The sequence below is a fragment of the Suricata suricatta genome, chromosome 17, assembly GCF_006229205.1.
Source record: "Suricata suricatta isolate VVHF042 chromosome 17, meerkat_22Aug2017_6uvM2_HiC, whole genome shotgun sequence".
NCBI lineage: Eukaryota > Metazoa > Chordata > Mammalia > Carnivora > Herpestidae > Suricata > Suricata suricatta.
The window spans coordinates 9,103,128-9,120,160 of NC_043716.1; the positions used below are offsets into that span (position 1 = coordinate 9,103,128).

Genomic DNA, 17,033 nt, shown 5'->3' on the forward strand with positions numbered 1-17,033 from the left:
CGCGCCGAGCAGTCCCGGCACCGCCGCCCCACGGCCCGCAGGAGGCCTCGGCCCAAGCCGGGGCTCAGGAGCCTGTACATGCTCGCGCGGCGTCCTCGGCGCACTGCAGGCCAGGCCGGACCCAGGCCGTCCCGCCCCCGGTGCCCAGCGCTCGCCGGATTGGTCCGGCCGTGAGGCAGAAGGAGGTGTCGTAGGGCCGCCCGCGAGCGCGTGACGCACGCCGACGTCACTGCACCTGGCCCCGCCCCGTGCCGTTGGCGGGAATCCTCCCAGGACCTGTTTGAGCGTAGCGCCAGTTGGGCTCTGTCCGGAAGCTACGGTCTATGACGCCATGGCCGTCGCCTCGGAGGGACTCACGTTGCCCGCTGTAGTGGAGGAGCTCCTGAGCGAGATGGCCGCGGCAGTGCAGGAGAACGCGCGAAGTACGGGCCGGAGGGCGTGCGTAGCTGCGCTGTGGGCGGGGGACCTGGCGCTGCTGGGCGGGGAGGCGAGAGGCGGAGTTCTCCGGGCCTGCCTGGCCCGGGTTGGAGCCCCGCCCCCGCGCTCCGCGTCCCGGCGTCTCGGTGCGTTGGCCCGTCTGGTTCTACTCCCAAGACTCAATTTGTAGAAAATAAACAGAAAAGAAAAGAAGGAAAAGAGCTAAATTTGTTTATGGAGCAACGCAGTGGTTCCCTACAGGCCAGCGGGGCAGTAAGGGCAGAAGTGCTGAACGCTGCCCCGAAACCCTTGAGGGGCGAGGGCTGGGAGGGCGGAAGGCCCGGGCGTGTGCAGGGACGGTGGGAAAGACGGAGTTCTGAATTACCAAACTTTCCTGTAGTCACCCCGTCCCTAAAAGCCTAACTGAACTTAAAAATTAATCCTCTTGTACACTGCGTGCACCAAATATTCTAGGACCACAAACCCAAACGCATACGCAATGACTGGAGTAAATCAGGATTTTGTTAAAGTACCTTTTATTTCTCTGACCAGCAGAGGATGCTCTGTGACTGTGCTTACCAAATCACCGAGGTGCTCTCAAGATATGTTCGCAGCAAACTAGTATTAAGACGATAATTCTAATGAAAATGCACTGACAAATTAGAATTATTTAAACTGTAAAAAGAGCCACTTAACAGCAGTTCAGGACTCCAAAACTGCCACTGCTTATTCAATTGGATGGCTTTTGTTTTAAAATGACTGTATTTTGGGGGCCCCCGGTGTGGCTCAGTCGGTTAAGCTTGGGACTCTGGGCTTGGGCCAGGGTCATGATTTCTTGGTTTTATGAGATCAAGCCCAGAGTCGGGCTCTGCGTTGACAGAGTGGAGACGGCTTGGGATTCTCATTCTCTCCCCCTGCCCCTCCCGCCCCACTCCTTTCTCTCTCTGCCCTTCCCCCCACAAAATAAATAAACTTAAAAAAAAATAAAAGCATTGTACTCTGGAAGAGTTCCGCTCGAGTTACTGCTTTGAAAGGATTGAGGAAAGTAAGCCATGCTAACGCAAGCATAGTATATACCCTTAAAAGATTAGGCCAGCCAGGTATTCAAACATGTTCGAATCCCGAAAAGAATGGGGAGAAAAGCCAATCTGTTAGCTCCAACAGTGGTTGCCAAAGGTGGGCTCTGTCTGAATGAGTTAATCCATACGCTGTGACACTCTTGCAGGAGGCCCAGTAGGCGTCTCTAATGCTCATGGCTGAGACAGAGGACCCGCTGCCATCGATTCATGTTTATTTCCAGCAGAACCTTTTTCTGCTATTTTAAAATATGTGTTCTAGATAGTAACAGGCTCTTCCTGACCCCTATCCTTCAGTGATCATTTTTTCGGATCAAGATTTGAGTTCACACTTGTATGATGATGTGGTATGTGTCACATTTGGGCCAGTAGGAAGCTGTGATGATTTGTTCTTTCGTGTGTAACTTTTTGTTTTCCTTGGAATGATAGCTGTTGTGGTTGTGTGTGATTCTTTAGTTTTCCATGTATTTATCCCTAAGTCGACCTCAGACTCTTTACCCGTGTTCTAAATGTCTGCTCAAGGTGTTCAGATGAGTGAGCTCTTCTATCAATTTCATTTTCCTGTAGAAATCCCTCCCAGAGCCTAGAGTTGATCTGGTATGGGCCGACTGCTCTCCTGGATATCTCCTGAGATCTTCCTTCACCGTTATTATCCTAGGAATTCTCTCACCTATGTTGTAAGAGTGTGTCTACAATTTTCTTTTTCTGGGTTTACTCTCTTATTTTATAGATCGTATACTTTAGTAGCTTCCTGAAGAAGAGTGTGTGAGGTGTACTTTTTGAACCTTTACATGTATGAAAGTGTTTTCTTTTTTTTCTTAATATTTTTGATAGAGAGAGACAGAGCACATGTGGGGGAGGGGGGAGAGAGACGAAGTCCTAGAACCCAAAGCAAGCTCCAGGCTCTGAGCTCTCAGCACAGAGCGTGACGCGGGGCTCAAATTCAGGAAATGGGAATCATGACCGGAGCCAAAGTTGGACACTTAATCAGCTGAGCCACCCAGGTGCCCCTGAAAACTTTTTCTAATCTCACACTTAAATGATAGCTTGGCTAGTTACTGAATTATATGTTGGAAATAATATTTCTTCAGACATCTGAAAGCATTATTTCACTAGCTTCTTAATTTTTTTTTAAGTTTATTTATTTTGAGAGAGAGCAAGAGAGAGAATGAGAGAGAGAATCCTAAGCAGGTTCTGTGCTGTCAGCACACAGCCTGACACAGGCTTGAACTCCCTAATCTGTGAAATCATGACTTGAGCCGAAACCAAGAGTCAGGTACTTAACCAACTGAGCCACCCCAGAGCCCCTAAACTTACTTTAAGAGTCTTTATTATTTTTGCTCCCCTGCTTCATCCCTACCTGTAAAGCTGCCTAGTGCTACTAATTTCTGAGGGTTTTAGGGGGAGAGGGTAGGTTATTGCTTGGCGTTCTCCATTGCTAGCTTAGGATTCAGTTTGCTTAGGTCTTGTGAATTATTTTCCAGTGTATCTTAGCAGTTGTCCCTCCCTGTCCTTTCATCCTTGGGAGTTTATGCCCTAAAAAAAAAATCCTTGCATTTATTGGGGTATTTGGAAGAAGTTAAATTAGATGCATAGACGTAGTTCACCATCTTACACGTAAACCTTTGTGGTTATAGTCTTTTAAAGGTTTTTGTGTCTATGGGGTCACTGGTTTAACATGATTAACTTTCTTTCCATTCCTGTTTTACAGTTCCTGATGAGCATCTATCATCGTGAGTATATATTCTGTTGTAATATAAAAAAAAAAACTCTTAATGTTCTCTTTTTCAAATTTACTTATTTAATTTGGCAAAGAGAATGTGCATGAGCAGGGGAAGGGCAGGGCGAGGGAGAGAGAGGATCCCTAGCAGGCTCCGAGCTGTCAGCCCAGAGCCTGACACAGGGCTTGATCTCACCAACTGAGATCATGACCTGAGCCAAATCAAGAGTCAGGTGCCCAACCAGCTGACCCACCCAGGCGCCCCCATTAATGTCTTTTAAAAGCCACATCCTTTCAAGATTAACTACTGATTTTTAAAAATACTCGTACTAAACTAAGAACAATGTTTTCTTGACAGGATTGTTAAAAATCTCTCCAATAGCCAACACTACATTTGACATTGCAGGGCATTCTTGTGTTGTTGTATTTGTCACTTTAGGTAAACATTTTCTAGAAGTTGTAGCTGTTACCCTAACACCTGAAAAAGAAGTTAGAAGCATACCTATCTGTAAGAAAAGACAGTTATCATTATTTCCAGATGATACTTTTTAAAAACCAAGAGAATAAAGTTTGTTTATTACAGAAATTAAAAATTGTTTTCCTTTACATACAAAGTTAAAAAATATAACTGTATTTTCAATAGCAACAAGAAGGTGAAAGCTACCTAGGAATAAGTGACATTTAATTACATATGCATATGTACACTATTTATTTAGTGTGAGAAAAAGTAGGGGGGCACAGGGAGAGGGAGAGAGAGTGAATCTAAGCAGGCTCCACACCCAGTGCAGAGCCTGATGCAGGGCTCAGTCGCAGAACCATGAGTTCATGATCTGAGCCGAAGTCAGGAGTCAGAGGCTTAACCTCCTGAGCCACTTAAGTGGTGGCCCTGTACACACACTTATATTTTAAAAGTCTAGAAAGATGTATACCAACCTGTACCAGTGATTTTCTTGGAAGAAAGAAAAGAAATAGAATTTAGGTTTAGAAAATATTTTAACCTTTTCTCCATTAAATTTTTTATAGAGATTATTATTAGAAAAAAATTACTTTTAAAACAAAAAAAATAGGCAAATAATACAAATATATACTAGCCAACAATTTTGGGGAAAAGGGTAAATCTTACTAGTGATCATAAATACACAAATTAAAATGATGACACAACTTTCCATCTATAAAACTGGCTACCACAGAAAAGACGTTGGTAAGAATGGCCCAGATGTTGGCAAAGGCATGGGGAAAGGGTCGTCGATTCCCTGCCGGTAGGAGTGTAAATTGGAAAGTAATCTGACGACAGTTAATAAGAGCTTTAAAACACACATATTCTTTGGCTTATAAATTCCACTTAAAAGAATGTATCTCAAGGAAGTAATCATGAATGTTCATAAAGATTTTACAGTGAGTGTATTCATCCAGTATTGCTTATAACAGCAAAAACAAAAACAAAACCACCTGGAAGCAATCTAGTTATTCACAATAGATTTAATAAACCCTAATTTTCCAAAAATGGAGTTTGGGGAAAAGTAAATAATTCATCTTTATAGTGGAATTCTTTGTAACGTTAAGAGTGATATAAAAAATACTGCATTCAAGAGGTATTCACAATAAAGTTATAAAAGGCAGGTTTAAAAATTTGTATTAATTCATTTTTTAAGTTAACTGATTAATAAAATTATAATCAAATTTTATTTTTCTGTGTCCATGGATAATCTTCATATCTTCATATACATATGTTTAATGTAAAAAATTTTAAACTCTTCCCATTCTAATGGTTTGTTGTATAAAGAGACTGGTTTGTTGGAAAATGAAGAAATTAGACATTTTAATTTTGAAGACTTACTAGCTCTTTTTGTTTTGTGTTAGATCTTATGAGTTCTTTAAAACATTAACTTACCCGTTTTAGTTCAACCAGGCCACTTTATTTTCCTGTTTATAAAAATAACTCCTGCCCATAAAAAAAATGTTACTGGAAAATAAAGAAAACATGAAAAATGTCAACAATCATACCACTCAGTGAGAATCACTGTTACAGTTGGGTTTATTGCCTTTTTACTTAAATTAAATGTTTTGTTTTGAGATAATTGTGAATTTGATTAAGAAAACATTTTTAACATGATTGAGTTTCTAAATACCAACTTTGTGCCCAAACTTCTTCACCTAACACAAGAATTTTCCCACATAACAAATTTTTTTCTGACATATCATTTAACAGGTGGATAGCCTTTATTACTAATGTAAAAAAGAACAAATTAACACCCATCAAATGGTCAACATGAAAAACTGATAAGGGGCACATGGGTGGCTCAGTTGGTTAAGCATCCAACTTCAGCTCAGGTCATGATCTCACGTTTGTTGGTTTGAGCCCCGCGCCGGACTCTGTGCTGACAGCTCAGAGCCTGTAGCCTGCTTTAGAGTCTGTGTCTCCCTCTTTCTCTGCCCCTCGCCTGCTCACACTCTGTCTCTGTCTCAAAGATAAATAACACTTTTTTAAAAAAAAGAAAAACTCTATGACAATACTGGTATTGGCTAGGATGTGGGAAAATAGAACTCTTATACAGTGCTGGGGGTCTGCTGTTTCCACTCTGGAAAACTATTGGCAACATCTATTAAAGTTGAAAAATGCACACATCCTCAGGCTCAGCAATTCTACTTCTATAACCAGGAAGAATTCTCATATATGTGCACTGAGGGACATGTCCGGGGATAACTGAATATTATTTATAATGTAAAGTAGAAATGATCAGAATGCCTATTACTTAAAATAGTAAAATGCCTTATTACCTAAAAAATAAGATGCATGTACATACAATTATTCAAACGTTAAATTAAAAACTATGTATTAGGGAACCTGGCTGGCTTAGTAGAGCGTGCAACTCTTGATCTCAGGGTTGTGAGTTCAAGCCCCACACTGGGTATGGAGAATACTTAAAAATAAAACCTTGGGGTGCCTAGATGGCTCAATTGGTTAGGCATCCGACTTGATTTCAGCGCAAGTTACGATCTTACAGTTTATGAGCCTGAGCCCCACATTGGACTCTGCACTGACAGCATGGAACCTGCGTGGGACTCTCTCTCTCTGTCCCTATCCTGCTCATGCTCTTTCTCTCAAAATAAATAAGCTTTAAGTAAAATAAACATAAAATCTTAATAAATATATGAATAGATACATAGGTGTGTGAATATATATGTGTGTATAACATGCATCATTTTTAAAAACACATTGAGAGGAAAAAGTCAGGTTGCCAAAAAAGCCTACACTATATCTTTTATGTTTTAAAACTTATATCCTGAAACCATTATTACACCATATGTTAACAAACCTGGATTTAAATAAAAATTTTTTTTAATTTTTTAATCTTTATTTTTGAGAGAGAGAGAGAGTGCAAGCAGGGTAGGAACAGAGAGAGGGAGGCACAAAATCCGAAGCAGGGTCCAGGCTCCGAGCTGTCAGCACAGAGCCTGATGTGGGGCTTGAACCCACAGACCATGAAATTGTGACCCAAACTGAAGTTGGATGCTCAACCAACTGAGCCACCCAGGCACCCCTGCATTTAAGTAAAACTAAAAAAATAAAAAATAGTAATAAGAAACTTATAAGGCCATACTGTATGTATATGTGTGTGTGCTAAGTATACATATTCAATGTATTATAATAAAATAAAACATTAACATTAGGAAGTAAACCAACAAATGCATGCAGTTGCCTCAGAGATGAAAGGAAGTTGGGAATAAGAACAGGAAGCACTATGAAGTATAAACAGGTTTTATCTGTAAACATGGTAACCTTCTGGGGGGTTGATTACATGGGTTTTTCCTATATTGTCTTTTTTTTCAAATTAAAAGGAGTTGAACTTTTTACAACTGCCAGTCATGATCTTTGGGCGAAGCTGCTGAGGTGACCGTGCGAGTCCGGCAGTCTAACCTGTAGCCTCTCTGTTTCTCAGGCTGAAGTTCATCTTTGGCCCATCAGCCATTCAGGCCTTGGACCTTGTTGATCGGCAGTCCATCACCTTAATCACATCACCCAGTGGGAGGCGTGCTTACCAGGTAATCCACAGGCGGGGATTATCTCAGCAAGAAATCCCTTAGGACAGAATGTTTTCATGAATCCCAGTGGAAACTGATGACCAGCCTTAAGTATTTACTGGATTACTGAAGAACATTTGACCCAATTTAGTAGAATTAGTGTATTAGTAATTAAGATAAGATAAATATTTATTAACCCTGCCCAGGAGCAGCATATAGAACCAGCAATAATGTGGAGAGGCTGTTCTCTCAAGTCTAATGTAGTATAGTAGACTTCTGCCTTCCCAGGTTTGAGAACAGGCACTTTTCAAAAACTGGGTTGATATTTTCATCTTGTTCATTATCTCTCGCCTACAAGCAAAAGCCCAAATGTCTTTGGAGGTCCTTCTATGATTGATCAGATTGATCTGTCAGAAACGATCTTTCAAAACTGTTGTCAGGAAGTATTTATTAAGGGTCAAGTCTACTTGTACCTTAGTTTTGCCCTCCCCAAAATTAAGATAGGTAGATTTGTAAAGTAATAGCCTCTTATCAGACTCTGAAAGACTCAGATTCCATGTATTCTTGATAATTTCCACCAGAAACCCCAACAAGGTATTTATCTTTCAGGAAACTGAGATGCAGAAGAGTAAATTAAGTCACACCTGGTAGCTGGGACTTGTAACTGCTACCCTTCACTGCCTCTCTTTATATATAAATGTTACCACACTCCGTTCCCACTCCACCCCCAGTATAGCTGTATGAGACCATGTAAGTGCCGTGAGATTGAGGAAAGAGAAGGTTGTGAATGAAATCTAAATACTGGCATTGTGTGTCTGGCTCGGAAGGAGTAAAGAAGCCATCAGCTCTGGTATGTAATCTAGGTCTTGCTGAAGACCAGGAAGAGGGGAACTTTCAGGGTTTGGATTCTGGTTTATGTATGTTGAACTTCTCAGAGCTGAGACCATGTCCGTTAATTCTTAGTGAATTGAGCAAAGTGATGCTTGGTGCCTTTGCTTAGTGAATGAACCTGCCGTTTCACATGGTAGCGTAACTTAACCGATCTGGCAAATTCATCATTCAGTTCTTTCATTCAAGGAAAATGGGCTGACTAATGTTGAGTGCTGCAGTTAGAAATTTCAGATTGTACTTAAAAGAGGCTGCCTATTAGAATTCTGTCGGGGCAAACTTAACAGATAAAACATCTCAAACAAAATCTTTCAGATTTTGAGTAATGATTAGGTCACAGAACTAGAGGACAGAAGACTTAATGGATCAGAGCGATTAAATGATACTGTGCCTGACGAGGTGTTTCCATTTCTCTGCCTAGTGTTTTTATTTGTCGTTTCTATGTAGCTAAAGTACCCAGAACAATAAAGGCCTTTGAGGTTTTCCCACACCGTTGAGTTTCAGAATTTTGTCTCTGTTCCAGCACGAGCGTGACCCTTGATCTGCACCTCTAGTCCTCCAGTTCCGTGATCTAGTCATTACTTAACATCTGAAAGATTCTGTTTCAGATATCTTCATTATTGTTGACTTTTTGTTTCTCCCAAGGTTGCCACGGCTTGCTTAACTTCCCTTATTCCCATCCTGTACCACATCCCATTGCTTTCTTCATCGTAAAAATGTTAACTTCCTAGTACTGTGGCTCTCAGCTTGGACTTTGAAATAAATGAGGCCTTAGAAACCTTACATACACCCTCAAATTAACCTTAATGGTTTCCTTGTATACTAATATAGTCAGAATTTGGCTTTAGTCAGAGGTTCTCTGACATGATAAAAGTTGAGTCAGACATGGTCTTGATATCCTGCTAGCCATCTTTCCATAGGTCAACCTTCTAATATTCTTACTATCCTCCAGGTACACTGGTAATTATTGCAAAGTCACCACTATGTTGTCACCTGAGATGCTTCTCTGAACTTTTTTTGGTTCACGTAGGGATGGGGAGGCTCAGTCAGGAGAGGCTAAGTTATGCTGTGGTCAACAAATTTCAGAGGCTCACAAAAACAGTTTTGTGTCTCATTCATGCCTCCTGTCCATTGAGAGTTGATTGCATCTTCACTCAGGGATCCCCGCTGGCATGGCAGCCCTTCTCTGGAATATTGTGGCTCTCATAGCAGAAAGGAAAGAGGATGTGGCGTATGCCAGTTTTTAATGTTTCTGCTTGGCTACTCACATTTTACTGGCTAAAGCAGGTCACATAGCCAGGGGTATTTAAGAGGGCAGGAATGTATAATCTTCTTTCAGAGAAAGGCACCGAACACAGGGAACAATAAATAATACAGTTAGGCACTATGATGGCTCCTAAAAGGTGTGGAGCAATCATAAAATAAAACTGCTTGTGACCGGATGGCCATCTAGGTGGGTCATACTCCTTAGAACCAACTGGAAGCAGGGCGGGCTTCCTCTGAGTGAGGTTCACACGAGTCTGCTCGTGGGTCTCAGTATCCTATTTCCCACATGTTTCTTTTCCTAAAAGCGGTCTCCTTCTGGGGATGAACATTCCAGATTATGAGAGGGAGAAGTGGAGGCATTTCCTGTAAGGGGAGGTCATTCTTCCATGAAGGATAAAGCAATTGAATTAGATGATCCCTGAGGTCAATTTCCAGTTCTGACTCAGATTTTTACCTGATTATTGGGTTTATTATCTGATGCTAGATAAGGAAGAAGCAAATTCAAAATTTGCTATCGCGACAGTATTTACTGCCTTGGGCACTTGAACATTTTACTTGTAGTCTTAGCACACCTTTGAAAGGGTCAAGCAAGGTAACCTCTGGAGAATTTCCTCACATCCCTAAGTCACCTGGTGTTTATTCAGCATCAGGGTATTCTCATGGACTGGGGACCCCCAAAAACAAGGAAACTGGGGAGCCATTTCACATCCATGTAGAATTCCAGAGGCTTGTGCCTGCTTAAATTTAAATCCAGAGAGAAGAGATGTAGGAGATAGGTAAAGGAAGAAATCTAAAGTTTTATTCATCACTAATAGTTTGTGGAGACCTACAAGTTGTTCATATGACTGCTGCATATTGGGTCTTTCCCCAGGATTAAGTGGAAAACAGTCTGCTTTCTAGCTGCTGTCAGTTCCACAAACGGGCACGACACTTGGAACACTGCTGTTTCTGCCGAAGCCTTACCTGTGGCTTTATTCTTTGTTGGGAAGAAAGAGGAAGACTCTTAGAAGTGCTGACTTCCTTTTTTGTTTTTATCCTGGCCTTTTCATTCAGATTGCCGTCTTAGAGCCTAAAACTAACTTGAAAGCCGTGTGGCAAATTCTTAAGTGGCATCTCATGGTAAAATAACCCTCAGGATATTTCTGCTTCCTTGGATACTGATTTTACACATCAAATTTGGAAATTAACTCCAGGAATGAAGCCCTTAACATTTCTGGTGTGGGCTCCCTAGTGGTGGAGAGGCTTAAACAAGTGATTTCTCCAAGTTTGACCACGACAGACACATCATAATTTCACAGGACATCTCCTGTTTGTCCCTTGCCTTCCAGCAAGGCCATCTGTTCTTAGATTAGGCCTCTTCCCAGCCCTCCGCATACCTGCACCTCCTCCCGTCGAGCTGAGTCGGCAGATCCAGGCGTGCCTCGTTCCCAGACCTCTACCCTGAGCAGCTGAGTCATCCCTTTTGCGAGATTCTTTGCTTTATTTATTCTCCCTGCTCTCAAACAGTTTTCAAGAGGCCTTTCCTACTTTCTTCTGAAGACCTGTATTTCTGCCGCACTGCTTGCTCTTTACCTGTTGCACACTTTGGGTGTGTGGCAGAAGCTTCAGAAAGGCACACACATGATGTGCAGTACCAGAGGCTGAGGAACACCACAGTAAAGTGTCTCTGAGGGGACCTTGCCCACCCACCTCTTTTCTGGGGAGCCCATGGAGTGGACCCTGTAAATCACCAGGCGGAGACACAAAGTGGTTCATGTGGACGGGTTAACTAGCCGGAAAGCCTTGTTTCATTATATGAAGTCCTCACGGACAGAACCTGCACACGGGGAGACTGAGTTTCATCTCCTGTGTGAACTGCTCCTGCGGTCCCTGGCGATACAGCGCGCAGAGAAGCTCCGGTCATCAGGTGGATGAACTGAGGGGAAGGAAGCATTTTCCCAGTGCACCTTTTGAAGTCTGATCCCATCTGTCCTTTTCTTTACAGGTACTTGGAAGTTCCGGTAAAATGTACACATGTCTGGCTTCTTGTCATTATTGTTCATGTCCCGCGTTTGCCTTCTCGGTGCTGCGGAAGAGCGACGGCCTGCTGGTGAGGACGGGAGGCTCTCCCGCGGCAGTGGGATGAGGAGGGCAGTTCTTGGCCCTCAGCGTGCTGTGAGAGTTGTACAAAAGGGGCTCTCTACTGCCTGTTGAAACAAATGGTTTATTGTCCTGGATTTCAGTTAGTCTTCTTTTGGGTTTACCCTCCCGAAATGCAGTGTCATTTTTTAGATCTACGTCCATTTCCCGAATTTTTACTTAAAAGGTCACAGGTGAAGCCTTGGGGAGGGCAACAAAGCAATCTCAAAAGTTGGCACTGGGGAATTAGCCCAACGAAACCATGAACTACGATGGTGGTCGGCAAGCTGGTGGCTTTGCATATCCCCAACTCCAGCCGCGAGGCGCTTCTCCCCACGACAGCCATGAGACAGCCTGGCACTTAGCCATGTTTGACTTTCACACGGGGCAGGAGAGCACATCAATATTTCTGCCGATTTCACAGGAGCCCAGAGCACCAAGCAGGAGCAAGACAGAGTCACACAACTCCCTGTTCCAAAGGAGAAAGCACTACCCACCTAAGAGCAGGGAGCTGTTTTGTAAGTCTTGCCAAAGAAAATTAGAGTGTCCAGTCCATTCTTCCCCTTTTACACTGTGAACTTGGTAAACATCTTGGGAATGGCAGTGGGAAGTTGGGCATCTCATTGTTGACAGGCTGCACTCACAGCCGATGTGCCCTAAGTTTGTTCCGCCTATAAGATGACTGGATGAAAGTGGGGCCCCTGCAGTGGCGGTGTGTTCTGTGCCCTAAGGCCTGGCACTTCCCCACAGGCTGCTGTCTGAGGGCTCCCCCACAGTACCTCACGGTGGGTCAGGGAGCTTAGACTCTCGGCACGTGGGTGAGGTGGGGACAAGACCTGCCCTCATGGGGTAGATTTAAGTGACACAATCTGTGGGGAGCACTGAGCAACACAGTGGGTCAAGGAGTCTCAGGCATCACTGCGAATAGCTTTCGGAAGGCCGGAAGGAAGAGGCAGAGCCAGACACTACAACGAGGGGTCGGTCTTGCTTCTCACTGTGGGCGACACACCCTGTGCTGGCTGGGCCTGAACTTTCGCAAAACAACAGGCAAAGCAAAGCTGCCTCCATCCCCTCTGATTTCCAGGAAAGAATACACCCGTGTCACTTTATCCGCAGTTTTTAGGCAGCGAGTCTGTAATCTGTGTGCCCCACTCCTTTCCTACTAAATGCAGTGACAGGTCTTGGTGAGCTCGACCCTGCCGATTTCTAAAGGTTTGCATTTTGTATTTCAGTGCAAGCATCTCTTGGCAGTTTATCTTAGCCAGGTGACAGGGACCTGTCGACAGCTGAAGGTCTCTGACAAGCAACTGACTGATGTATTATTTACGGAGAAGAAAGAAAAAGCATAAGAGGTATAGATTGAGCATCATTATCTTTCAAAATAGAAGTCCCACCAAGAAACACATGGTTCACATGGAAGAGAGGCGAAATAATCTTCTGGAGACTTCTTGCTACTGTCTTTCTTCCCTCCTGGACAAGATCTGTGGTTTGCAACCCACGATGTGTGTATGATTCGAAGCTCTGTACCGTTCTCCTGGAAAATCCGAACCAGCCCGTGAGGCCCCGGGACAAATTCCTGAGGTGGGATCAAGCATTGTAGACTCGAACAAACCCTAGCATCACACCCTGTCTGCAATTAGATAGGTTACTGAAGCACTTAGTAATTTTATTTAAGAGGTTGGAATGGTATATGAAACTGATTAAAAAAAACTTTAGATGAGTTAAGTGTTACTTCTTTTCTTTGGGTCCAAGAAATTACTGTGCAGCAATACAAGAGCAGAACAGAGCTGTGGCTAAGCAGCAGCAACTATAAAAGGACTCAGGAGTTCTAGTTTCGCTGAGCTTCAGGTCCCTTTGATGTTGGTGCCAAAAAAGCTTGTGGTTTTATGAGAAAGGTGTATCTGAAGCAAGGAAGGGGCTGGTTTTGCTCTGCTTGCGTTTCTGAGCTTTATAAGAAGCCAAATGAAGGAAACCACTAGGGATTTCCATTCTGAACAAGAAAACGCAAAAGAGTTAACAAGAGGAGAGTTTTGGAAAGGAGGGGGATGGGACTTGTTTGGACCCCAAGAGGAGGCAAGGACAGATGGCAGTGAAGACGAGGCCACCTCCGCCCAGGAGAACTTACTAAGGAAAGCCATTCATGGCCAGAGCCAGAGCCTGGAAGGCCGAGCACGCTCTCTGCAGTGTCCCTGTGAGGGTTCTGCGGCAGTGAACAGAGGGGAGAGATCCTACGGTCCAGGAAACACGAGGTGCTGGCGCGGGAGTGCCGTGCGACCAGCTCGCAGACGGCACCGTGTTCTCTGGCGGCCAGAGCTTCGGGTTTCGTCAGGATTTTCTTACTTGGGAAGCTTGGGCTGGGTATAAACTTCTCTTTTTAAGCAGTCTTCAGAATAAAGAATAGAAGGTAGATTCAGCACCCTGAGCTTGTTTTTTTGTTTTTAACTTTTATTTTTATTCCATGTAATACACATACATAGTTCTAGGATTTTATTTATTAAAATTTTCACACTTGGGCTCCACTAACTTGGCCAAACTTCAGCTTGGTAGAGAACTAAAATTCACTGCCTAACTCTGGACGGGGAAGCTGCAATCTGGTAGAGGAGGGAATCCCATTTCTCCAGTTTCTTCCTCTATGGTATGGCTTCTCAGTATGTGGGGAAAATGTTATGAAAACTGTTAACTGATATTGTACTTCAGAACTTGTTACAGTATCATTTCCCCAAATAAATATAGCAGTTTCCTAGACTAAAGAATTAAACTTTTAATTTTCCTGGTCACCTTCCTAGGAATAAAATATATTTGTAATATGTCCCAACTCATTATTTCATTGCCTCTAAGTTAAAAAAAATACTTGTATTATAATAGTTCACAGTGTTTCACAGTAAAATAGTTTCATTTTCTACCATGAAAGAGGCGGACTCTTAAAAAAAACCCAAAAAACGACTTTTACAATCCACTCAAGCCGTCAGCATCATCCAAATAGGGAGCAGCCAGAAAGAACCATAAATACATTTGTGAACCTGTACATATTAGCTAGGTGTGTGATAACTCCAGGGAAGTACTTAAAAGAGGCAGCCCATCTGCTTACAAGGTGTTGCTGTCTTTAACAATGGGAATCAGCCGGTCACGTTCTGTCTGTCCCTTTATTGTGAAAGTGTGCCTTCTTGAAGAGGCCAGGACCTTGGTCATAGACCCACATTGAGAGCAGGCTGTGCCCCTGGCTGCCCATTCCCACTCTTGAGGACATCTCTCTGACAAAGAACATACCTGGAGATGATTTTGTGAAAAGTATATCGGAAGTCTCGGTTCCGATAGGCATAGACGATGGGATTGACAACCGAGTTGGCATGTGACAGGAGGATGGCCATGTTCATTGCCCACTTGGGCTTGTCCTTAGCCCGAGCTGGCTGGAAAAGAGTGACACAATTGATGGCATGTACTGGCAGCCAGCACAGAGCAAAAATCCCAACGATCAAGGCCAGGGACTTGGCTGCGTGGATCTCCCGCTGGATGATGGTCCTTGAGTGGTCCATCAGCTCAGTGCGCTGAAGCTGCTTGCAGGCCACCATGAAGATCTTGATGTAGATCACCAGCATTATGAGCAGTGGGGGCAGCACACACCCAAAGAAGTTGAAATATACCATGTAGCTCATGGGGACCACGTTCTCAAAGAGACACTTCACTCGGCAACAGCTTTCATTTGTGGTTCCATCCCAGGGCTCTGTGCAGTTGTTGATGGCACTGTCTTTACTGTTCCACCCCAGGAATGGAGTCAGTCCAATGCCAAAGGCAAGGACCCAGAGGACAGCAATGACTCCTCTTGCACGGGGCCCAGTGACCAAACTCTTATACCTGTTCAAAAGAACATCATCTGTTATCACCAGCTTACAGCACCCCATAACCAGAGGCTGAGACCCCCTCTTCTCCTTTTGTTCCATGGCCTTTCCCCGTAACAACCTTTAAGGTTCACCTTCAAAGGGCACCATGGCCTTTTACCCTCAACATGAAGACCCACAAAATCAGTATAAACAATTTTGCTCTAATGAGCTCAGTAAGATCTTCATTCTTTTTTTTTTTTTTTTTTTTGAGAGACAGAGACAGCATGAGCAGGGGAGGGTTACAGAGAAAGGGAGATACAGAAACTGAAGACAGGCAACAGGCTCTGAGCTGTCAGCACAGAGCCTGACGCAGGGCTTGAACCCATGAACCGTGAGATCATGACCTGAGCCAAAGCCGGACGCTCAACCAACTGAGCCACCCAGGCGCCCCAGATTTTCATTCTTGACTTCCTAGCTTATCTCTATTGACTACCCACGGTCAATGGGAAGTGGAGAAGTCTGAGAGGCTGCTTTTTAATTTTTTAAAAAAAATTTTTTAATGGTTTTTATTTATTTTTGAGAGACAGAGACAATGAGAGCAGGGGAGGGTCAGAGAGAGAGGGAGACACAGAATCCAAAGCAGGCTCCAGGCTCTGAGCTAGCCATCAGCACAGAGCCCGACGCGGGGCTCGAACCCACGAACTGGGAGATCATGACCTGAGCCAAAGCCGGACGCTCAACCGACTGAGCCACCCAGGTGCCCCTGAGAGGCTGCTTTCTAACTACCCACATACCAGCCTGTGAGTGCGGGTCTCTAGGTGGTAAGCTACGTCCATGAACAGAACACACGAGATCCCCGCTTTTAAAAAGCTTACCTTCTAGTCAGGGGAGACCGATTCTAATGACCAACATACGTATGTCAGTAAACTATAGTGTGTTAGAAGGAGAGGTGTGCTTATGAAAAGAGAAAAAGTGGACGAAGGAAGACCAGACTGGCGGGGACTGCAGTTTTCAGGAGGTCGTCCCGGGTGGCTTCCTGGGCAAGGCGCCACTTGAACAAAGCTGAGGAAGTGAAGACTGGAGCCTCCAGGAGTCAGCACTCCTTGGTGGCTCTGGGCAAGAATCCCTCTGGTCTCCCACAGAAACGGAAGAGATTCATCTCAGACGATGGGATAATTCCAGTACCTCTGGAAACTGCTAGAGAACAGTGCTTTCTGGCAATGCCCCTCTGTCTGCTAGCAGCAAAGTCAAAAACTGGGAAATAACTCAGCAAATATGAAATCACTTTCAGGAATTTTAAACCTTTAAAATCTCATTTAAAATTGCTAGAAATCACATTACACAATGTAGACATTCTGTCATGAACTCGTGCATATTTGGTTTATAACAAAGCTATAAAGAATGCTATTAATAACTGATCCACATTCAGTGTAACATACTGAGGAAATGAAAGAAAATCCCTCCTTAACCTCTGTGAAGAAAATTGGGAAACAATTCAATACATGTTACCTTAAGGCATCAGAATCAGCAAAGAAGTAGTCAAACTTTCACTTTTCACAGATGACATAATACTCTATACACACCAATAATGAAGCAGCGGAAAGAGAAATCAAGAAACTGATCCTATTTACAATTGCACGAAAAACCATAAAATACCTAGGAATAAACCTAACCAAGAATGTAAAAGACCTATATGATGAAAACTAT

General features: G+C 43.6%; 3 protein-coding genes across 4 annotated transcripts in view; 1 reads left to right on the top strand and 2 right to left on the bottom strand.

Annotated features, from left to right (window-relative positions):
- Positions 1-151, bottom strand: part of TTC19 (tetratricopeptide repeat domain 19) — a 27,829-nt gene extending 27,678 nt beyond the window's left edge. The window contains exon 1 of the mRNA XM_029928102.1: positions 1-151. This exon is cut by the window's left edge and continues 280 nt beyond it. Within this exon, the coding sequence (XP_029783962.1) occupies positions 1-80 (80 nt within the window). The 5' untranslated portion in view covers positions 81-151.
- On the top strand, positions 27-13,915 carry ZSWIM7 (zinc finger SWIM-type containing 7). 2 transcript variants are annotated; one of them, XM_029928111.1, is made up of 6 exons: positions 27-422; positions 3,205-3,226; positions 7,155-7,257; positions 11,375-11,479; positions 11,933-12,026; positions 12,741-12,859. In XM_029928111.1, exons 1-6 carry the CDS (start codon positions 332-334, stop codon positions 12,767-12,769), a joined length of 444 nt encoding a protein of 147 aa, XP_029783971.1. In that variant the 5' UTR covers positions 27-331; the 3' UTR covers positions 12,770-12,859. The 2 variants fall into 2 exon arrangements, with proteins under 2 accessions (XP_029783971.1, XP_029783972.1); XM_029928112.1 differs by lacking the exon at positions 11,933-12,026 and having other exon boundaries at positions 39-422; positions 12,741-13,915.
- A 519-nt stretch (positions 13,916-14,434) lies between these two features.
- The window catches only part of ADORA2B (adenosine A2b receptor), a 27,587-nt gene continuing 24,988 nt past the window's right edge, over positions 14,435-17,033 (bottom strand). The window contains exon 2 of the mRNA XM_029928100.1: positions 14,435-15,360. Within this exon, the coding sequence (XP_029783960.1) occupies positions 14,694-15,360 (667 nt within the window). The 3' untranslated portion in view covers positions 14,435-14,693. The remainder of the gene's footprint in view (positions 15,361-17,033) is intronic.

Bases quoted from the DNA above. Each gene is read 5' to 3' on its own strand.
- ZSWIM7 (XM_029928111.1), top strand. From the start codon at position 332: ATGGCCGTCGCCTCGGAGGGACTCACGTTGCCCGCTGTAGTGGAGGAG. The intron at 423-3,204 runs GTACGGGCCGGA...CCTGTTTTACAG, and splicing joins AGTGCAGGAGAACGCGCGAA to TTCCTGATGAGCATCTATCA. The intron at 12,027-12,740 runs GTAAGTCTTGCC...TTTGTATTTCAG, and splicing joins TAAGAGCAGGGAGCTGTTTT to TGCAAGCATCTCTTGGCAGT.